Source organism: Dendrobates tinctorius, unplaced genomic scaffold (assembly GCF_039654945.1).
Source record: "Dendrobates tinctorius isolate UK_male_01 unplaced genomic scaffold, ASM3965494v1 ptg000057l, whole genome shotgun sequence".
Lineage (NCBI taxonomy): Eukaryota > Metazoa > Chordata > Amphibia > Anura > Dendrobatidae > Dendrobates > Dendrobates tinctorius.
The window spans coordinates 7,237,126-7,262,051 of NW_027361725.1; the positions used below are offsets into that span (position 1 = coordinate 7,237,126).

Here is a 24,926-nt window from a genome sequence, read left to right on the forward strand (position 1 = left end):
GAGATGGGAGGTACTAGGAAAAGACCGCGAAGAGTATTGGGCCTTCCCTGCCTGAATTACTAAGTGACAGATACATGGCCCACCCCTCGAGGGGTTCATATACTGGCTTGGTATGGAAGCGCTGGAAGAAGACGCCGCCCCCGGAAGGAGGGGCAGAAGAAGCCAGTGGCGGGAAGGGGGCCGAGGCAGGAAGAAGAACGCCAGAACGCCATTTTGGAGAGTGAGGGAATGAGGCCTGTGGAGCGCGGAGAAACGGATCTCACTGGCGCCATGGCTGAAGGTTCCGGCCCGATCTCAGGGATGAATCACCAACAGCTGGAGGAAGAGATTATCCAGCTGACGCGCCGCCTGCGACTGAGGCGAGAAGCGCTATGGACATTGAACTTGCAGCGCTCCCAGGAGGGGCCTACACCTGCGGTACCCGAGACACCGGTACCCGCGCTGCTGCATCATATCTTTTTCTGGCAGACCTTGCGGAGCTTGGAGCCGCTGCCATGCCATCGGCAGCGTATACTGTCCCTTCTTTGCCGCTAATACCGGAAGAGTTGTATACAGCCCAGGGAGCTGAATCAGGGGAAGAGAAGCTCCTGCCCGGAACTGGCGCGGCTGCGCAGGTCCCGCCAGCGACCCCCGCGGAACGGGAGCTGCCATGGGCTCCACCGCCATCCCCGGTGTCTCACCGGGCAGCGCCCGCTACCCCTACGCCTGCACCGGAGCAGAGGTCGCGCCGCCGGGAACTCCCAGGTATATACCCCGGCCTTCCTAATGGGTTGATGGGGAGGAGGAGGAGGACCCTGCTGCTAGGGGTACGGTTGGAGCTGGCATGCCCGATCCGACATCTACAGGAAAGAGGGGGATCTGGATCGTTTTGGGACGGTGATTTCGGGATGCCTTCACTGCCAAGTCCCCAGGTAGTTGCCTGTCAGCGCCGACAAGCTGGAGAAGCCTTAGGAGCTAGACCTCGTTCCAGGACAGCGGAACCACCTATCGAGGAGGAGCAGTTGATGGGCGTTGAGATACATCATGGGTTCCATTTGCCACAGCTTCAAGGCCCTTTAGCAAGTAGTCAGCAGGACGAAGATACCACATCTGGTAGCAGTTCCAGTTCGGCTTTCAGAACCCCAGGAGGGGACCACAATTAAAGAAAAACTTTCAAATCTCGTTACCCAGGAGGGTTTGTTTGCACCAGTTGTGCCTTTTTGTTATCATGTTTTTTTCTGGTAGCACTTTTGTTGCCTAGTTTTTGCAACGGCAGTGTTCTTCAATTTTGAACTAGCGATCATGAACTTGGAGTGATCCAAAAACTTTTACTGTAAATAGTTGCACCTCTTTAGGTGCCCTCTCTTGGTTTTACATATAGAGACACTTTGCGAAGATAATGTTTTTGCATGGACACTTTTCGAAGATGATGTCTACCTCAAAGGACACTGCAAGAAATCCCGGCTGGGAGCGGTGTCCAGCACTTACAAGAATAACTGTTGAATGTTTTACTGTGAAGTATTTGATAATGTGTTTTATAAGAGTATTAGTAACTGAGAAATGGCTTTTATAGAAGAATTAGGACTGTCTGATATAGAGATGAGTGATATGAATAAAGAATTGAAAGTGACAGGTGATGGCCCAGGTATTTGCGGTCAGCGTCTTGCGTCTAGAGAAAGAGAGAAAAATGAAAGGAAAATGTGTTACAGAGAATAGCACTTTGAATTGAGAATTGCACTTAGAATTAAAAATTTTAGATAGGATTTTAGATAGAATTGTTTGTAACGTTCAAGATGAGTACCTCCTATACTAGGAAGATTAGTATAAGAAAAGTTTGTTATGCATTGCAAAATTTTTGTATGTTTCTTTGCTGTCTACTTTGTTACCTTGCAGCCCGCAGACGTGCTGTGTTTAATGGGGGGGTATGTGGCGCCCCCGAGGCTCAGTCACCACAGAGGTACTGCACCTTCTCCTATGGTGTAGTGCCCCACCACCTAGGTAAGTTGGGAACTCCTTTCCACACTCCAACACCTGCACCCACACACAGGATAGTTCAGCAATGGACCAGATTGCGGCTCCATGCTTAGAGGATAGCAGAGCACCTTTCGTGGGTCCTTGCTTCGTAACACGAGATGTGCTGAGAGGTGGGTGGAGTTGAGATATATAAAAGGTTGGGAAGGTTTAGAATTACAGTTCAGTCGGACGGGAGGTCAAGGCGGAGGAAGACAGTCAGTCAAGAGAGGCTGAGGACTGGTCTTAGTGGAACGAGCTCCCTAGGAGAGGAGAGAGAGGAAGGTGTGCTGCAGCTGCCTCAGTGACCTGAGCCAGCTGGCATGGGAAAGGAACAGAAGGAAAAAGACGTAGAACTGCAACCTAAGCTTCCATAAGAGAGGGAAGGAACAGCGCGGAACAAAGGAGTAGGAGAACAGAGAGTAGTTGTGGGTTGGAAGAGGAACCCTGCCTATAGGTTCTCAGCGCAAGGCCGGGGCCCAGTCCCCGAGGTTGTATGGACACTTATGGTTCTGCAGCAGACACCGGTGGAGTAGTCGGCTGTAAATGCACTACTCCCATCCAAGACTTGGGGCACAACAGCAACTGAATAGAGAGCCGGGACTCAGGATAAAGGGAGTCCTTGAAGTAGGCTACAGCTGTCTGCCATACAAGGAGAGTTGTTAGGAACATCTGACAGGAGGAACTTCAGAGTACCACGGTACTGGAGCTCTTCACACTAAAAGGCGCAATAGAGGAGTCGTTCAGGAAAGGTACATGTTGGCGGAGTGTTGGAGAGGAGAATCCTGACATGCCCGGGAGGTTGATTGAGTCTCTGATTGAGGACACAGCACAGAGGCAGGCACCAGTGTGTACCACGAACTGTGAGTAAAGCTTTGGAACTACAAGCCCTGGTGTCTTCCATTCATTTGTGCGCCAACACCGTCAGCACCGCTACATCTGGGTACCAACATTCCTCACACCGCCTGCGCTTATACACTGCCCTGGGGTTACAGCTTCACCTGTGGGGAGCTACAACATCTATGCTGCAACACACCATAAGCCACAGAGGATCTGCACGCAGCGTTGGCTTAACTTCTTGCTTGCCAAACACCACAGGTGGCGTCACAAACTATTCCATTCCATTAACTACATTTCCCCATTACTTGGGCGCCCAGGGCCACGGACCGGGTCACCGCTGCTGTGACACATCCCCCTGACACCGGCCTGGTACCGAGTACCCCACAGCCCTGGGAGGGCAACCCAGTCCCCCTGCTAAAAAAGACACATGTGCAGGCCCGTCTGAAGCTTGCCAATGAACACCTGGATGATTCTGTGAGTGATTGGGAGAAGGTGCTGTGGTCAGATGAGACCAAAATTTAGCTCTTTGGCATTAACTCAACTTGCCGTGTTTGGAGGAAGCGAAATGATGCCTATGACCCAAAGAACACCGTGCCTACTGTCAAGCATGGAGGTGGAAACATTATGTTTTGGGGGTGTTTCTCTGCTTGGGGCACAGGACTACTTCACCGCATCAATGAGAGAATGGATGGAGCCATGTACCGTAAAATCCTGAGTGACAACCTCCTTCCCTCCGCCAGGACATTAAAAATGGGTCGCTGCTGGGTTTTCCAGCAAGACAGTGACCCAAAACATTCAGCCAAGGCAGCAAAAGAGTGGCTCAAAAAGAAGCACATTAAGGTTATGGAGTGGCCATAATCCCATAGAAAACCTATGGAGGGAATTGAAGCTCCGAGTTGCCAAGCGACAGCCTCAAAATCTTAATGATTTAGAGATGATCTGCAAAGAAGAGTGCACAAAATTCCTCCTGACATGTGCGCAAACCTCATCATCAACTACAAAAAAGTCTGACTGCTGTGCTTGTCAACAAGGGTTTTGCAACCAAATAATAAGTCTTGTTTGCCAGAGGGATCAAATACTTATTTCTCACTGCAAAATGCAAATAAATGTATATAATTTATACAATGTACTTTTCTGGATTTTATTTTTGATATTCTATCTCTCGATGTTAAAATTAACTTACCCTTAAAATTATATACATTTGATATCATTGTCAGTGGGTAAACTTACAAAATCAGCAAGGGATCAAATAATTATTTCCTTTACTGTGTATATGTATATATATATATATATATATATATATATATACATATACATACACACAGTATATGTACGTACTATATATATATATATATATATATATATATATATATATATACACACACACTAGATAGAGGTCCGATGCTATCGTATTGGGAGGGCGGTAATGTCACAATGGGGGCAGGCTTTGCAGCGTTGAGAATCTCCCCCCCATGTGCTCACCCACCTATCCACTTTCTCTTTCCCCATGTGCTGTTTTCTCCCATCTGTGCTCTCTTCTTTGACCTGTCTTCCCCATGTGCTATCCCCCTTGTCTGCTGTCTCCTTCCTGTGCTGTGTTCTCCCCTCATGTGCTGTCCCATTTGAGCTGTCTCCCACCTGTGCTCTGTCTCTCTCACCAGTGTCTGACTGTGTACAGAACATACCACAGCTCCTGGGCAGGGGAGGAAGCAAAAGACAATACTGACATTACAGCAGGAGATCGCAGAGGATACATTTTGTGAATTTTACCTCACAAAATTAATCCTCTGTGATACCCTGCTGTAATGTCAGTATTGTCTTTTGCTTCTTCCCCTGCCCAGGAGATGTGGTATGCTCCGTAAATGGTCAGACACTGACAATTTTTAAAATGAACTTTCGATAATGGGAAAACCCCTTTAATGTGGCCGGCTTCCTCTACCTGTAGACACGTCACGCATCTGCCGCCTGGATCAGCCGAAATATTCACTGCGCTTGTGTGGAATATACACAGGTGCAGTGCGGCGGTGTTCCACTGGTGGTACCGCGCAAGAGGCTGTGTGAGTGTGTGAGAGTGAGTGTTGACTGTGAGTGTGTGTATGTGACTGTGATTGTGAGTGTGTGTGTGTATGAGTGTGTGTGTATGAGTGTGAGTGCATGAGTGTGAGAGTGTGACTGTGTGTGAGAGTGTGAATGTGAGTGTGTGAGTGTATGAGTGTGAGTGTGAGAGTGTGTGAGTGTATGAGTGTGAGTGTGAATGTGTGAGTGAGTGTTACTGTGAGTGTGAGAGTGCGAATGTTGAGAGTGTGAGTGTGAGAGTGTTAATGTGTGTGTGTTAATGTGAGTGTGTGTGTGGTGCGTACGGTGTATAGAGTGTGTGAGTGTGTGTGTGTGTGCGTGGTACGACGGTGTTCCCCTGGTGGTACTGCACAATAGGTTGGTACTGTACCAGCAGCAATTTCCATACTGAGGCACCCATCACTTGGGTGTCCCAGTATGGCGGTTGGTGAACTTCCTCCGCTTGTAATTCTTCTGACATCTGGACAGAACAGGAGATGAAAACATTACAAGGCAATTATAGAGCTGTATAAATATATATATATATATTTATATATATATATATATGTTATCCTTATGGCCAGTTTGCGTCTCAGTTTCGTGGAGGTTTATCCTCAAGGCCGTCCCCAGGGAGTGGGGAGGGCTGTCCAATAAAGGAAACATTGGAAGGCGTTAGGGATATATTTAGTGCACACTAAGTAAGATAAAGTTACATGGTTGGAAATAGCTCATATACTGGAAAGCATTATAGAAAACAAACATGAGAAGCACTTCCTAGATGGGGGTCTCAAATAGTGTTGGTGAAAGGTTCAAGTTCAGTTCACGTACAAGCTGCGATGGGTCCTAATAGTACCAAGCTGCCAAACAGCAGGCGGGAACATCGGAAGCCTAGAGCAGATCCCTGAACAATCTGGGGCCTATGGTCAGGAGTAGGCATTGGGGTCCATGTCTCATTTTCTCCTAAGAGAAAAAGAAAGGTTGGGGAAGAGCGAAAAGGAACAGTGGATTGCCTCAGGAAAGCTGGGTTGCAGTACGGGGAGTTCCAAGTGCTAACAGGAGCTGTTGAGGTGGGGATGGTTAGGGCAGACCGGAGGCAGGTGTGACGCTAGTCACTTTTCATGGCCAAGCCATGAGTCAGGATAGTCAAGAAGTCCAAGGTCAGAAGCCAGGATGGTACATTATAAACAGAAGGAAGAGACAAAAGCGTAGTCAGATAACGTTCCGAGGGCAGAATACCAGAAGGACAGTGGATCAGAGCAGAATGGGTTAACCCCTTAACGACAAGAGGTATTTTTGGTTTTGCATTTTCAGTTTTTGCTCCCCTTCCTTCCAGAGCCATAACTTTTTTTTATTTTTTAGACAAACTGGCTATGTGAGGTCTTGTTTATTGCAGGACGAGTTGTACTTTTGAACGACACCATTGCTTTTGCCATGTCGTGTACGCGAAAACGGGAAAAAAAATTCCAAGTGCGGTGAAATTGCAAAAAAGTGCAATCCCACACTTGTTTTGTTTTTTTCCACCATGTTCACCAATTGATAAAACTGACCTGCCATTATGATTCTCCAGGTCATTACGAGTTCAAAGGCACAAAACATGTCTAGATTCTTTTTTATTTAAGTGGTGAAAAAAAATTCCAAAGTTTGTTAAAATTTTTTTTTGCAAATATTGCGCTATTTTCCAATACCCATAGTGTCTCCATTTTTTGTGATCTGGGGTTGGATGAGGGCTTATTTTTTGCGTGCTGAGCTAACGTTTTTAATTATACAATTTTGGTGTAGATACGATCTTTTGATTGCCCATTATTGCATTATAATGCAATGCTGCAGCGACTTAAAAAACCTAATTCTGGCGTTTTGACTTTTTTCTTGTTACGCCGTTTAGTGATCGGGTTAATTCTTTTACTATATCGATAGATCGGGCGATTCTGAACCCGGCGATACCAAATATGTTTATGTTTAATTTTTTGTAATTGTTTTATCTTGAATGGGGGGTGATTTGAAGTTTTATATTTTTAAAAAATATTTTTTAAAACTTTTTTTTTACTTTTTACACGCTTCAATAGTCTCCATGGGAGACTAGAAGCTGCACTTGTCCGACTGGCTTCACTACATACAGGCAAGATCGCCTGTATGTAGCTTAAATGCTCACTTGTTATGAGCGTCAACCACCGGGCGGCGCTCATAGCAATCTGGCTATGACAACCATAGAGGTCTGTTGAAGACGTCTGGTTGTCATGCCAACCCATCGGTGACCCACGATCAAGTGACGGGGTCACCGATGGGTGGATTTCAGGCACACTGGCCAGAAACGCATGTAAAATGCCGCTGTCAAAGTTTGACAGTGGCATTTAATGGGTTATTAGCTGTGGGTGGATTGCGATTCCACCCGTGGCTGTTCCGGGCACATGTCAGCTGTTCAAAACAGCTGACATGTTCTGGGAAAGATGTGTGCTCACTATGTGAGCCCATATCAAAGGGAGGGAGTCCGACATCGGCGTAAATTTACGTCCAGTGTCGGAAAGGGCTTACAGAGATGGATGGTGAGAACGAGGTCCAGGGTCAGGCAACGAAAGATCAACATACAGAACTTGAGGCACAGAGGAAACAAACCACTCTAGCTGAACATACATCTGGCAGAGGTCTGGGAGAAACAGCTCATTGAAGTAGCCTGGCAATCATCTGGGATTATAAACACTTGGAGAAAGCCAGCACCTCCCAATCTCAGATTGGATAGTCCAGATGTCAATAAACACACTGATAGCTCAGCACGCCCCTGTACTAGATTGGATGGCTGAGCTGTCAGTAACTGCATCCCAGACACACTGCGATGTGGAACCGTGACAGCAGGACCATGAAGCGTACTGTTTAACGGAAACATCAACCGGAGAGGGCTCTGCCCCATACTGTATGCTGCTGCATATGTATCTGAACTATATAGTAAAACCGAACCTGTTGAACCGGACCCATGATCTCCTGGTGTTTGTGCTACAAATCCCTGTCCCAAGGACAGAGATGTAGCAGAGTCATCCGAGCAGGGTCAGAGGCTTGCAAACTAAAAAAACGGGGAACCTATCAAGAGCCTTCTGGTCTACAAGTGAGAGCAGAGCGCATGCAACAGCACAATACTCATCAACACTCATGGGAAAAATATTCGTGTACAAAGAGAAGTTTCAGGGTGAAGAGAAGTCAGAACCTACCGACAGCACCGGCCGTAAACCCATTTTCAAGTGATGCTTCGAGCAAACTAAGAAAACGGGGAACCTACCAAGAGGCTTCCAGTCTACAAGTGAGAGTAGAGCGTATGCAACACCATGTACAAGAGGGGCCTCAGGGTGAAGAGATGTCAGAACTGGCCCACAGCACCGGCCCTGAGCCCCCCTTCAAGCTTATAGAATTATCTCTCAGCTCAGAAGCAGGAAGTCTCTGACAGCCATCAAAATAGTAAGACAGTAGAGAGCCCAGGTGTTGGCCAACTTTAGTCTTTCAACTTAGAGAAAAGGATGTCACTGGGCAGTTTCAGGGAAACAGGAGACGTGGAACCAGGGCCCCTGAACTGCCCCTCAAGCTAAAGGGGGTGCCCTGACTCTCCTTAACTTGGGGGTACACTTGATGATAGTGAGGCCCAAGTTCCCGACCTGTCCCTATCGCCTGTTCAGCCCTGAGCTAAACCCCCAATCCCCTCCCCAAGAGGTGAGACAGGCAATAAAGTGAACTGCACTGCAAACCAAAGGAAAGATAAAGCAGACACCACGGGGTTAAAGCAACTAAAAAACAAAACTTAGCTTTGTCTGCTGCCAATGCTCCAAGCAGCAGAGTAAGGCTCCTGAACTCAGCTTTCAGCAGTAACACCACTGCTCCCGATACGCTGAACCCCCTCTGCACCAGGTAGGTCCAGTCTTCACCAAGGTTGGTTAGCAAATGACCAGTATTACCAACAGTCAGCTGGTGTACCAGGTGACCTTACATAGGAAGGCAAGAGTGGTCTCCACTAGCAGACTAAACATGTAGTAACACCAGCAGCCACTGGGGGAAAACCCCAGAAGCAGACTCACTAAACTTGTAGTAACACCAGCGGCCACCGAGGGCTAAAACCCATATTAACCCCCGAGGGCCTGAAAGGAAAAAAGTTTATATCAGAGAATCCAGAATCTGACACATCCAAAAATGGATCGTGACAGTACCCCTCCTTCAATGAGGGGCGTCTGGACCCTCAACACCGCACCTCACCCGAAAACCACCTACGGTGAGGGTGCCCAGCTCCACCAGAGTTCACCTCAGCCACCACCTGACTCTCAGGTTTATGGCAAACGCGGTCTGATGGAAGTGACAATATCATATGCTCCGGAGGTGCCACAAATCTCCAGAGCGCCGACCTGGGGAATGAGTTGTATATGGGCATTACTGAGGGTAACTCCAGCTGGTAAGTCCCCGGGCTGAGGATGGCCGACACCCGATACTGCCCGATCACCCGAGAACTCCAGACCCCCGCAGCACACTTCCACTGGATGTTTTAGGTGGACACCCATATGTACTCATTCACACACAGGTCCGGACCTGAACGTCACAAGACGGTGAACTCTTCAAGGAACTGACAACAGAGGCGTCCCCATGTGTCACCAAACTCACACCCCCACAATTCTGAGAGGGAGCCACCACCCTCCTCCGACCCCTCGAGGACTCCGACACTCAGGGTTAGCTTGTGGTGAGGGTTGAGACTTTCCCCTACTCCCCGGCAGCACCTCTGCTGCCCCAACTGGAGAAGAAGGGGACGGCTGTAGAATGATGGCACAGACAGTAGCCCCCAGGCAGCAGCCCTCACATGACTGACCCCAGCTGACGACTTCCCTAGACCGCCAATCTATTACCGGGTTGTGTTTTTAAACCAAGGGAGGCCTAAAACGATAGGTGATGACATTCCCCCCAAGATGTCACATGACAGGGACTCTTCATGATGAGTCCCTATACGCCGATGTATATTATCCACGACTTGGGTCAACCTCCCCTGGCTAAGTGGGACAGAGTCAATGGCCTGGACGCTTAGGGGATTAGCTAGCGTCCTACACTTCAGGCCATGGGTCTGGACAAAGTGAGCGTCCACCAAATTGACTCCTGATTCACTGTCCACAATCACCGGTATGCACTCAGTTACTCCGCAAACCATCACCTCTGCTGACAAGGTACACTGAGGAGACAAAATGGAGGAAATATACACTCCCTGGTCGCCTCCTTCTGCATGACCAGAGGGACGTGGCTTCTTGGGTGGTACAGATGTTTTGGCGCGAGCTGGGTAGACCCCGATAAAATGACCAGTCTGCCCAGAGTGAAGACATGCCCCCACACCACGACGAACCGCAGGGGACACCGTTTGGGAACTAGCTCCTCCCACTTGCATGGGTTCGTCCGTCAGCTCTGGTGTATCCTCCTCCCTAACAAGGACTACCAGGGGCACATTTGGTGTATGTCTCTCCCTGAGGTGTCTATCCACCCGGATGGCAAGGGACGTGGCGGCCTCCAACGACCTGGTGGTGGCGTACTGCACCAGAGCATCCTGCAACTTAGGGGACAGACCCTGCACAAAATGACACCTAAGAGCAGGGTTGTTCCACTGTGTGTCGGTGGCTCACCTCCTGAACTCTAAGCAGTACTCCTCAGCCGGCCTGCTTGATTTTATGGAGTCGGGATTCCGCCAGGGAGACACCATCAGGATCTCCATACACCAGCGCCAGAGCCGTAAAAAACCCGTCCACCAACTGTAACGATGGTGAATCGGTCGGCAGAGAGAAGGCCCATGATTGGGGATCACCCTTAAGAAGGGAGACAATAATCCCCACATGCTGTTCCTCACTCCCTGATGAACGGGGGCGGAGCCTGAAATATAATTTACAGGCCTCCTGAAACACAAGAAATTTTTCTATCCCTCCAGCAAACCTGTCAGGGAGAGATATTTTGGGTTCTGGTTGAGCCTGCACCTGAGTCGAGGCCCAGAACCCCACTAACTGCTGCAGCTGCTGCACAACCTTACACCGCAGCACCTTAAGCTCATCAGTGAGGGACTGAAGCAGTTTGGCAAAGGCCTGCATTTGGGCCATGGCTCACCAGAAAAAAAAAGTGTGGGTTGTTAATGGATCGCCCGCCAGGGCAGTGGCGTACTCGGTACCGGGCCGGTATCTCAGAGGGAAGTGTCACAGTAGCGGTGACCCGGTCTGTGGCCCTGGGCATCCATGTAAAAGAATAGTGTGGCTGATGATTACAGTTTATGAGTGAATGATTCGTGACGCAACCTGTGGTGTTCGGCAATGAAGATGTTAAGCCGACGCTGCAGACAGATCCTCTGGGACAGATGGTGTGGTGCAGCAATGATGGTGTGGCCATCCTCAGGTAGGGCTGTAGTCCCAGGGCAGTGTAGATAGGTGTTAGGGAAGAGGGTGCAGGGTTAGGCACCGGGATGTAGCAGTGCTGAGTGTGTTGGCGCAGGAATAAGTCGAGAACACCAGGGCATGTAGTTCCAAAGCTTTACTCACAGTCTGCTGTGCATACAGGTGCCCGCATCCATGCTGTGTCCTCCAGGTCAGGAGCTCTGCCAACCCCCAGGCAAGATGAAGTACTCCATTCCAACACTCCGCCAACATAAGTGCCTTTTCTGAACGTCTCCCTTTTGCGCCTATAGTGAAGTACTCTCAATACTGAGTTACACTGGAGTTCCTCCTGTCAGATGTTCCTATGAACTCTACTTGTACGGCAGACAGCTGTAGCCTGCTTCGGGGACTCCTTGCTACCAAGTCCCGGCTCACTATCGTTGCTGTTGTGCCCCCAAGTCTTGTGTGGGAATAAAGTGGTGACAACTTCTATTCCTCCAGTGTCTGTCGCAGGACCATTAGTATCCAAAAAACCTCGGGGACCGGACCCCGGCCTTGCGCTGTGAACTTGGGAAGGGTTCTGCTCTAACCCTGATCCTTAGTCCTCCTCTCCTTACGTCCCGTACTAATCCTTCCTTCTTATGTAGAGAGTCAGGCTTCCCATCAATGTCTCTTTCCTGTGCCAGCGGACCCAGGTCACTGTGGTCGGCTGCAGCACTTCCTTCATCGATCCCACTCAGGGGATCTTCACTCCTCCACTGACTGTCAGACTGACTGAGTCAGACTGGCTAAATCCTAAACTCTTCCCACTCTTTTGGTGCAGACTAAACTCCACCCGCCTCCCAGCACGCTTCGTGTTCCAAGCAGGGAGCCACCAAAGGGTGCTTTGCTACACTACTATGTTGTGTGGGATTCAGGTGTTGGAGTGTGGTCAGGTGTCTCCACCTTACCTGGATGGTGGGGAACCACACCTCAGGAAGAGGTGCAGTACCTCTGTGGCAACTGAACCCTCAGGGGTGCCACAGTAATAATGTCACGGGGAAGTTGTAGGGAAAAAGGAGACGTGGAACCAGGGCCCCTGAACTGCCCCTCAGGCTAAAGGGGGTGCCCTGACTCTCCTTAATTTGGGGGTACACTTGATGGTAGTGAGGCCCAAGTACCCGACCTGTCCCTATCTCCTGTTCAGCCCTGAGCTAAACCCCCAACCCCCTCCCCAGGAGGTGAGACAGGGAATAAAGTGAACTGCACCGCAAACCAAAGGAAAGATAAAGCAGACACTACAGGGTTAAAGCAACTAAAAAACAAAACATAGCTTTGTCTGCTGCCAATGCTCTAAGCAGCAGAGTAAGGCTCCTGAACTCAGCTTTCAGCAGTAACACCACTGCTCCCGATACGCTGAACCCCCTCTGCACCAGGTAGGTCCAGTCTTTACCAAGGTTGGTTAGCAAATGACCAGTATTACCAACAGTCAGCTGGTGTACCAGGTGACCTTATATAGGAAGGCGGGAGTGGTCTCCACTAGCAGACTAAACATGTAGTAGCACCATCGGCCACCGGGGGGGGAACCCCAGAAGCAGACTCACTAAACTTGTAGTAACAACAGCGGCCGCCGGGGGCTAAAACCCATATTAACCCCCGAGGGCCTGAAAGGAAAAAAGTTTATATCAGAGAATCCGGAGTCTGACAGATCCAAAAATGGATCGTGACAAAGGATCTGGCATTGAAATGCAACTGCCCAATACTTCTCATCTGGCAGATGGTGTGGGGAGGCACCTATACACATTAGAAATGAGCCAGTCCTGCTGATAGTAAGTTTGACATAAAATAATGTGTCCTGGGTAGAGTTGAGCGATACCGTCCGATACTTCAAAGTATCGTATCGGATGGTATCGGCCGATCTTTAAAAAAAGTATCGGTATCGCCGATTCCGATACCGGAAGTCCCATTCAAGTCTATGGGACTTCCGGTATCGGAATAAGAAAAACCCTTTCCTGCCCTTGTACAGCCTCTCTGGGGTCTGTACGGGCCTTTCGGGGGGCTGTGCCGGCCTGCCAGGGGGTCTGTGCAGGCTCCGGTGGTCTGTGCCGGCCTGCCGGGGGGCTGTGCCGGCCTGCCGGGGGGCTGTGCAGGCTCCGGGGGGCTGTGCCGGCCTGCCGGGGGGCTGTGCCGGCCTGCCGGTGGTCTGTGCAGGCTCCGGGGGTCTGTGCAGGCATCGTCCGATGGGACTACAAGTCCCATCGGGCGATGCCTGCTACCATGACAGTGATTGACACATTAGCCAATGATGGGACAGTAGTAGTCCCATCATCCGGCTAATGTGTTAAATGTAAAAAAAAAAAAAATTACATGCTACATACATACAACATGCATACTACATACATGCTACATTCATACTACATACTACATACATGCTACATTCATACTACATAAATACTACATGCAACATACATACTATATATATACTACATGCATGCTACATACATACTGCATGCTACATACATACCACATATATACTACATACATACTACATGCATGCTACATACATGCTACATACATAACACATATATACTACATGCATGCTACATACATACTACATGCTACATACTACATATATACTACATGCATGCTACATACATACTACATGCTACATACTACATATATACTACATGCATGCTACATACATACTACATGCTACATACATACTACATATATACTACATGCATGCTACATACATACTACATGCTACATACATACTACATATATACTACATACATACTACATGCATGCTACATGCATGCTACATACATACTACATACATAACACATATATACTACATGCATGCTACATACATACTACATGCTACATACATACCATATACATACTACATGCATGCTACATACATACTACATGCATGCTACATACATACTACATGCTACATACATACTACATATATACTACATGCATGCTACATACATACTACATGCTACATACATACTACATATATACTACATGCATGCTACATACTACATGCTACATACATACTACATATATACTACATGCATGCTACATACATACTACATGCTACATACTACATATATACTACATGCATGCTACATACATACTACATGCTACATACTACATATATACTACATGCATGCTACATACATACTACATGCTACATACATACTACATATATACTACATGCATGCTACATACATACTACATGCTACATACATACTACATATATACTACATACATGCTACATGCATGCTACATACATACCACATACATAACACATATATACTACATGCATGCTACATACATACTACATGCTACATACATACCATATACATACTACATGCATGCTACATACATACTACATGCATGCTACATACATACTACATGCTACATACATACTACATATATACTACATGCATGCTACATACATACTACATGCTACATACATACTACATATATACTACATGCATGCTACATACTACATGCTACATACATACTACATATATACTACATGCATGCTACATACATACTACATGCTACATACTACATATATACTACATGCATGCTACATACATACTACATGCTACATACTACATATATACTACATGCATGCTACATACATACTACATATATACTACATGCATGCTACATACATACTACATGCTACATACATACTACATATATACTACATACATACTACATGCATGCTACATGCATGCTACATACATACCACATACATAACACATATATACTACATGCATGCTACATACATACTACATGCTACATACATACCATATACATACTACATGCATGCTACATACATACTACATGCATGCTACATACATACTACATGCTACATACATACTACATATATACTACATGCATGCTACATACATACTACATGCTACATACATACTACATATATACTACATGCATGCTACATACTACATGCTACATACATACTACATATATACTACATGCATGCTACATACATACTACATGCTACATACTACATATATACTACATGCATGCTACATACATACTACATGCTACATACTACATATATACTACATGCATGCTACATACATACTACATGCTACATACATACTACATGCATGCTACATACATACTACATGCTACATACATACTACATATATACAACATACATACTACATGCATGCTACATGCATGCTACATACATACCACATACATAACACATATATACTACATGCATGCTACATACATACTACATGCTACATACATACCATATACATACTACATGCATGCTACATACATACTACATGCATGCTACATACATACTACATGCTACATACATACTACATATATACTACATGCATGCTACATACATACTACATGCTACATACATACTACATATATACTACATGCATGCTACATACTACATGCTACATACATACTACATATATACTACATGCATGCTACATACATACTGCATGCTACATGCATGCTACATACATACTACATACATACTACATGCTACATACATACCACATATATACTACATACATACAATACATTCATACAATACATACATAGACATACAGTACATATAACATAGAGTAACATACTTACCAATACTTGTCACATTGTTCCCCGAAGCCATTGTCTTTTCCGGAATAAATATTAACATAACAAACCACAAAAATACTCACCCACGATCCGAAGCAGTCCACGAGTGTGTCCCACGACGATCTTGGGTAGAGAACGGCAGCATCAGCTGTTGCTGCCGTTCTCTACGGGCTGCAGGAATCCAATGACGGAAGGTAGGTATCCTTCCGCACTGTATTCCTCCGCCACTTAAAAAAAAAAAAAGTCCCTAGTCTCACTTTATGCCATTGCTGTGTGGGAAATTCCCACGCAGCAATGGCATAAAGTGAGACTAGGGACTTTTTTTTTTTAAGTGGCGGAGGAATACAGTGCGGAAGGATACCTACCTTCCGTCATTGGATTCCTGCAGCCCGTAGAGAACGGCAGCATCATCTGATGCTGCCGTTCTCTACCCAAGATCGTCGTGGGACACACTCGTGGACTGCTTCGGATCGTGGGTGAGTATTTTTGTGGTTTGTTATGTTAATATTTATTCCGGAAAAGACAATGGCTTCGGGGAACAATGTGACAAGTATTGGTAAGTATGTTACTCTATGTTATATGTACTGTATGTCTATGTATGTATTGTATGAATGTATTGTATGTATGTAGTATATATGTGGTATGTATGTAGCATGTAGTATGTATGTAGTATGTATGTAGCATGCATGTAGCATGTAGTATGTATGTAGTATGTATGTAGCATGCATGTAGTATGTATGTAGCATGTATGTAGTATGTATGTGGTATGTATGTAGCATGTAGTATGTATGTAGCATGCATGTAGTATATATGTAGTATGTATGTAGCATGTAGTATGTATGTAGTATGTATGTGGTATGTATGTGGCATGTAGTATGTATGTAGCATGCATGTAGTATGTATGTAGCATGCATGTAGTATGTATGTAGTATGTATGTAGTATGTAGCATGTATGTAGTATGTATGTGGTATGTATGTAGCATGTAGTATGTATGTAGCATGCATGTAGTATATATGTAGTATGTATGTGGTATGTATGTAGCATGTAGTATGCATGTAGTATGCATGTAGTATGCATGTAGCATGCATGTAGCATGCATGTAGCATGCATGTAGTATGTATGTAGTATGTATGTAGTATGTAGTATGTATGTAGCATGTATGTAGTATGTATGTAGTATATATGTAGTATGTATGTAGTATATATGTAGTATGTATGTAGCATGTAGTATGTATGTAGCATGTATGTAGTATGTATGTAGCATGTAGTATGTATGTAGCATGTATGTAGCATGTATGTAGTATATATGTAGTATGTATGTAGCATGTAGTATGTATGTAGCATGCATGTAGTATGTATGTAGTATTTTTTTTTTTTAACATTTAACACATTAGCCGGATGATGGGACTACTACTGTCCCATCATTGGCTAATGTGTCAATCACTGTCATGGTAGCAGGCATCGCCCGATGGGACTTGTAGTCCCATCGGACGATGCTTGCACAGACCCCCGGACATCAGCACAGCCCCCCGGCAGGCCGGCACAGCCCCCCGGCAGGCCGGTACAGACCCCCACAGGGTGCACAGACCACCGGCAGGCCGGCACAGCCCCCCGGCAGGCCGGTACAGACCCCCACAGGGTGCACAGACCACCGGCAGGCCGGCACAGCCCCCCGGCAGGCCGGTACAGACCCCGGGCAGTCCACACAGCCCCCCGGCAGGCCGGCACAGCCCCCCGGCAGGCCGGCAGAGACCCCCGGAAGGCCCGAAATGACGGCGCATCATGATGCGCACACACCACGCATCATGATGACGTCAGTCTGTCAATCAACTTTGAACTTCCGATTCCGATGCCGAATTCCGATATTGAAAAAATATCGGAAGTCGGTATCGGAATTCCGATACAGCAAGTATCGGCCGATACCCGATACTTGCGGTATCGGAATGCTCAACACTAGTCCTGGGGGATTTTACTCTCTTTATAGTTACTGTCTAAAATATATTTCACCATAAACATTAGATAGTTATCAGCCAGAACAACAATATTATATCAAACTTGCAGGAACTACAGTATGTCAAGATAAAAAAAAATTGGTCATGTTGGTTCTTTAGGCAAAAAGTAAGAAAACTCTACTGCGCCTTAAAAACAAAATTTACTTTCTACATAGAATTAAATAACATGTTTAAAGGAATCAAACTGATGCATAAGAAAAATTGATACCCATCATCTTTGATAACAAAATTTTCCCCTGCTGGATAGCCCATTAAAATTTTATGGCTAGGTCAAAGAATTGACTTACTTAGCTAGCACCTCCGGATACCTGCCTAATTCCATCACAACAAATGATAGCTGGTTTGCTGTCGTTTCTTGTCCTGAAACCATTTACAAATCAAGAATCAACATCATTGTACAATATATAGTGGATACGGTAGATAGATAGATAGATAGATAGATAGATAGATAGATAGATAGATAGATAATAGATAGAGAGATAAATAGAGAGATTGATAGATAGATAGATAATAGATAGATAGATAGATGATAGATATAGATAGATAATAGATAGATAGATAGATAGACAAAACAAACACAAACTAATAACACTTCAGAAGTCAGATTTACTAACCTGCAATGAAGAATGTCACAAAATTATCTATCAAATCTTCGAGAGTGCAGCTTTCATGCAGTTCTGAAAAAACAAATAGTATATGTTCAGTATATTGGATACGAAAGTCTCCAAGAAGCATAATGAAGGATGACATTATATGACAGTGTGCACCAAGCAAGCACAGAAAACATCTGTAACAGAAACATCAATAATCCGCTGACATTACGCTTTACCAGAGTTCGGTAGTTGCAATATGTCAATAGAAAAATTTTTTACACTTTGGCAAATAAGTGCCAAAATCCAAATATATTAAAGTTGGCACATGGATGTGATTTGTAATATCCATTGATCAACCACTTGCCGTGTACGGGGTATTCCTTCCATTGTCATGTCTTCCTGTGGAGTGGAATTTTATTATTGAGGGAGTACAATCCAAAATAATTTTGTGGTACCCTTGAATACTTTACTCAATTTTTTGAGGGGACATAAGTATTTACATCTATTATTGAGGGAGGAAATTATTACATTTTTAATTTTAATGTTCTGCACAGTTGAGTCGGCATTTTTGGGACCATACCTGCAGATTTAAGGATGTGTGTGAGGATATCTCTAGGAGTCTCTTCTCCTTCTTCAATAGCTTTGATTCTTTGTAGAATGCGTTTTTTGCCTTCTTTTCTCAGAACGTCCAGACTTTTTCTTACTTCTTTGATTAAGCGTTGTTTGGATGGATGGAACTATAAGGAATAGAGATATCGATGGTGACCAGTTTTTGTCACTTATGCAAAATACAAGATACAATTGTGGGCGCACTCAGTTGTGCATGATAGCAACATCAGTGATATGGCCAGGTGCCGCTGCAGTGGAATAATGACAATAGAAAAAGGAAAAGAAAAAGCACCACTGCAAAAAAGCGCACACTGCACCAATTAAAGAGATGACTGAAATAAGTAATTTTTATTGATACAAAACAGTTATACACAATAAAAACATGATAAAATCACAAAACTATGGCATCCATGGCACCTAAAATGCATATCAATACAAAAATATCATACGTATAAGTACATATAATGTGAGCATATAATCCAGCGAAACTATAGCAGTATACCTCCCTATTCCCAGGCACATGAGGACTAAAGAACCCTAAACAAAGCCCAGCCCATAATAAAGCAACCACAAACAAAAATCCATGTTATATAGTTTTCATGCTAGGACCCTAATAAGCCCAGATAGCAAGGAGAAGGGGAAAGAGAAGTTAACTCCACATGTCAGTGGTGCCAGGACACGTAGTAAGGCAAAACAATATCTAAAACTGCCACCAAGACAATCAATAGTCGCAATGGAAATAAAGATACACGGATGCCATACCCAGGACCATTATCCCACGCGTATCACCGCAACCTGTACGGCTTCGTCAGGGGAAGTGACACAAAATGATCCAGGAAACCTTAAATACCTTGCAGAAGTCAGTCAGGGCGTTACCACACTCTGTGAACATCCCCTCTATGAGTCAGCAAGAGCAGAAAGTGTATAAACCGGCGTCCCGGTCATGTGAACAGGGCCCATAGCAACCGCACATGCGCAGTATAAGCGCCCAGTGAATACACGCTGGCAGTCTCACCGCAGCGCGTATGTATTATAGAAGCCCATAAGGGCCAAGAATACCAGCTTCACCGCGCCTGCATCCAGTGGAACGCAGGCTAGCATGTTTGAAGCGCATGAGACCTACGCGCATGAAGCCACCACCAGTGTGAGTTACTGCTAGTACATAAATAAACGCGCGCGCTGCTCCCTGGAATACTGAAACACACACAGACCGGACATACATAGACACCATATAATACAATACACATACACATGGGGATGGATAGGAACACAGGACACAACAAATATACAAACTTCACCCTGCTATGTGATATCATAACCAATGATCAAGACGTTCATTAAAAAGAGCCCTCAATAAGTGAAAATATATCACAAGGTATATCGCAGCAAAAGAAAGGCCAAAAATACTGCAAATGCCAAAAGGCTATTCACATCAAGACACTCCGAACAAAAAGAAGGGGAAAGAGAAAAAAAAAAAAAAAAGGGGAGAGGTGGATAAAGGAAAAGGAAAGGCGCACAACAATTAGGGCTATGTGAACAAGGTCATACTTCTTGTGTATAGACAGAGGGCATATAAGATACCCATCTATCTAAACACAGTAGCAAGCATAGTTGGCCAATAATGCCAGGACCTACTTAATAGTTGTCCCACTCCAGTATGTCCCCTACAACCGAGGGAACAGATGTCAACCAAAAAGAAAAATGCATGTATTTCGCCTCCCAGAGCTCTGATGACATTCCAAAATAGACCCATCTTGATAAATAAGGTCATATAAGCCAGGGTATACCCCCTCCATCCTCATGCCATAAGGCAAAGATAAGATCAACTATCCACCAACTCATCCCAAAAAAAAAAAAACCTTCAGAGGGTCAAATAATTACCCATACAATTTCCTTCTATCCTAGTGCCCTTAAATAAACAATCCTCATGAGCCAGGTAAGAGACCAGATAAGGTCTTCTAATGTTTAATGACATCACATAATTTATTACTGAAATTCCAGAGTACATAGGAAACTCCCAATTAGCACAGCTCCACAAGATGAGTGTCTAAAATCCAGATCCAGAGACGGTGATGGCTGAAATCCAACAAGTCCAGAGATGATAATCATTAAGGTCCTCCAAGTCCAGAAATTCATTGAGGAAATCTCAAATGGGGCAAGAATGGCCTCAAGGGGGGGTATTTTCTTGATGGAGCCACAGCAAAGTCATAATAAGGCTATAGTTCCCGTAGAAAATGCTCCCAAAAGAAATGACTGCCTAAAGGAAAAAAGATGGAAACAACACAACGGGTATTATTATGAATATGCTTCTGGAACATGACAGGGAGTTACTTGTCTCGGTTAAAAAACAGATCAAGGAATTGGATTCTAAATTGAATGTTTTTGATGAGGAGACACAGGTACAACCCTTTAAAATTAAACTTAAAGAGACTCTTGACAAGTATGACAAAGAGATTACCCAAAAGAAAAAATCTAAAGTTCTTAGGGACAGTAGGGACTTTGAGGAAAAACAGGCATTTCAATGGAAACATAAGGGAAATAGAAGATATGGGGCTTCCCTACATAAGGCTTTAGATAAAGTGGTTGAGGTGACCCGCAAACCGGATTATACATCTGGTAGTGATTTTTTATCGTCAGTCGAGAGCGAGGCCGACACCGGACCAGAAGGGGCCGTCGCAAATGGCCAGGTGTCAACAAGGAGCACTCGATACAGGGGACGCAGACCCCCGCAATACAATCAGTACAGGAATTTTCGCAAATAGAGGAACAAGATACCTTGGGGGATGGAACTTTGGATATACAGGTACAGGATAATCTGTTACAAATTATTAATTTGTCACAGTATAAACTTTCACCTATTGAAATTTCTGTACTACAGAGGGGTTTGACTTTTGCCCCTGTTAAGGCAATTGACAAGTTTACCTTGGCTAAGGACCTTTATAATTCTTGCAGGCATTTGGCTCTCCAAGTATTACATAACAAACCACGGATGGTAGATGGCTTGGATCAGACGGACCGACAAGTTTTGCAGGATTTATTGGACCTTTTACAGGAAGACTCAAACACGGGTAAAAATCGCTTTCCCTTCAGAAATAAATCAGTGGTGGCTCCACCATTTGCATTGGTTCCAGCCATTAGGGTATTTTTTGAACTTGTTAAGAAGGACTTTTTGGCTATTCCCACTAAGTCTAGACAATTGGATAATCTGCATGCGGGTGAAAGATCAGCCCTTGCCAGCCTCAGATCTAATAAATCATTTGTGATCAAGGAGGCTGACAAGGGTGGGAATGTGGTATTGTGGCCACATGAGCTATATCGGGAAGAGGCGCACCGTCAACACGACAACATTCGATTTTATAAAAAGTTACCATCTGATCAAACTGGACTCTTTTCGGTCAAGTTTAGAAGGTTACTGGATAGGGCATAGGAGTTGGAATGCTTGTGGGTTGAATATCCTATTACACCTACCTTTTATGTGTTACCCAAGGTCCACAAGGATCTGGTGAGACCTCCGGGTCGGCCTATAGTGGCTAGTATAGGTAGCTTGTGTGAAAAAGCATCAATTTATGTGGACTATTTTCTTCAGTCCATGGTTAAGGACTTACCATCTTATATACAGGATACCTCCCACTTTATAAGGAAGTGTCGGGATGTTGATTTACCGTCTGAGGCTTTATTAGTCACTTGCGAAGTTGAATCGCTATACTCGAATATTGATCACTCAGATGGCATAAGAGCGCTTCTGCACTTTTTTGATCAGGTGATGCAGTCTGACAGATTGCATGACTCATTTGTTATTGACTTGCTTGAGTTCATCATGAAGCATAATTTTTTCATCTTCGATAGGTCTTACTATATTCAGACGTCAGGTGTCGCGATGGGGGCCAGTTGTGCTCCGGCCCTGGCAAATCTTTTCTTAGGCTGGTGGGAGGCAACTCGAGTTTACTCTGCAGAGTGGTTTAGAGACAAAGTGTGGCATTGGTCGCGTTTTATCGACGACATTTTTTTCATTTGGATTGGAACAAAGGAGGAATGCTGTGCTTTCATTGAACTATTGAATTCTAACCCGCGTAATATTGTACTTACTTACTCGATGTCTTCTCTTTCAGTCACCTTTTTGGATCTGGTGGTCTCTAATGAGAATGGTGGTATATCTACGAGACTGTTTCGAAAACCAACAGCCACGAACAGTCTATTAGACTATACGAGCTTCCACCCAGCCCATATGTGGCGCCCTTGAGGCTCAGCCGCCAAAGAGGTACTGCACCTTCTCGCAGGCATATCAAAGGGCAAATGGGTGTACACAGGATTCCTTGTTGGTGACATGTGTAAAGACCAGGGATTCAAAACCCAGGTTTATTACACAATATAACAACCAATGGTCACAGGTGAGAGAAGTGCTTGGTACACATTGGGGTATACTTACAACTGATCTGCAGACATCTAGTATCTTGTCCGAGCAGCCATGCATTACAGCTAGAAGGGCCCCGAATTTTAGAGATCTCCTGATGAGGAGTCATTATATGAGACCAACAATTGGGTTGGACCGGGGGATCACGCTCAGGGGTTCTTTTGCATGTGGGAATTGTACTGTTTGTCCCCACATGCACCCCACTAGGGACCATTTTACTAATCCAGGGGATGGTGTTAGGCATAGGTTGATGTCATATATCAATTGTAAGACCAGTTGTGTGGTTTATGCATTGATTTGTCCTTGTAATCAGGTCTACATTGGCCAAACGTCTCAGGAATTGCGCCGAGGGATACAGAAACATTTTTCGACAATTATCTTGGCACGCACGTATCAAGCCAAAGGCAAAGCCTTGACATCTGTGGCAGCTCATTTTCTGACCCACCACGCTGGTAAGGTTACTAATGCTAGGGTGGTGGGATTAGAGAAGATATCAATTTCTAATAGGGGGGGTTACCCTAAAAAATTATTATTACAAATAGAGTCCCGATGGATTTTCAGTTTGAATTCTTTGGCCCCTAGGGGGTTAAATGAAGAGCTGTTGTTCACAGGTTTTCTGGGTTGATTGCTTATATTGTGTTGTTTCCATCTTTTTTCCTTTAGGCAGTCATTTCTTTTGGGATCATTGTCTACGGGAACTATAGCCTTATTATGACTTTGCTGTGGCTTCGTCAAGAAAATACCCCCCCTTGAGGCCATTCTAGCCCCACTTGAGATCTCCTCAATGAATTTCTGGACTTGGAGGACCTTAATGATTATCATCTCTGGACTTGTTGGATTTTCAGAAGTATGACCTTGTTCACATAGCCCTAATTATTGTGCGCCTTTCCTTTTCCTTTATCCACCTCTCCCCTTTTTTTTTTTTTTTTCTCTTTCCCCTTCTTTTTGTTCGGAGTGTCTTGATGTGAATAGCCTTTTGGCATTTGCAGTATTTTTGGCCTTTCTTTTGCTGCGATATACCTTGTGATATATTTTCACTTATTGAGGGCTCTTTTTTAATGAACGTCTTGATCATTGGTTATGATATCACATAGCAGGGTGAAGTTTGTATATTTGTTGTGTCCTGTGTTCCTATCCATCCCCATGTGTATGTGTATTGTATTATATGGTGTCTATGTATGTCCAGTCTGTGTGTGTTTCAGTGTTCCCGGGAGCGGCGCGCGCGCGTTTATTTATGTACTAGCAGTAACTCACGCTGGTGGTGGCTTCATGCGCGTAGGTCTGATGTGCCTCAAACATGCTAGCCTGCGTTCCACTGGATGCAGGCACGGTGAAGCTGGTATTCTTGGCCCTTATGGGCTTCTATAATACATGCGTGCTGCGGTGAGACTGCCAGCGTGTATTCACTGGGAGCTTATACTGCGCATGTGCGGTT

The 24,926-nt window shown here is 45.0% G+C and overlaps 1 protein-coding gene across 1 annotated transcript in view; it reads right to left on the minus strand.

Moving 5' to 3' along the window:
- LOC141091923 (cholesterol 24-hydroxylase-like) overlaps positions 1–24,926 on the minus strand; it is a 71,299-nt gene that overhangs the window by 28,094 nt on the left and 18,279 nt on the right. Inside the window, exons 8-10 of the mRNA XM_073577709.1 lie at positions 19,052–19,208; positions 18,493–18,555; positions 18,166–18,238 (exon numbers count right to left, since the gene is read on the minus strand). Of these exons, the coding sequence (XP_073433810.1) occupies positions 18,166–18,238; positions 18,493–18,555; positions 19,052–19,208 (293 nt within the window). The remainder of the gene's footprint in view (positions 1–18,165; positions 18,239–18,492; positions 18,556–19,051; positions 19,209–24,926) is intronic.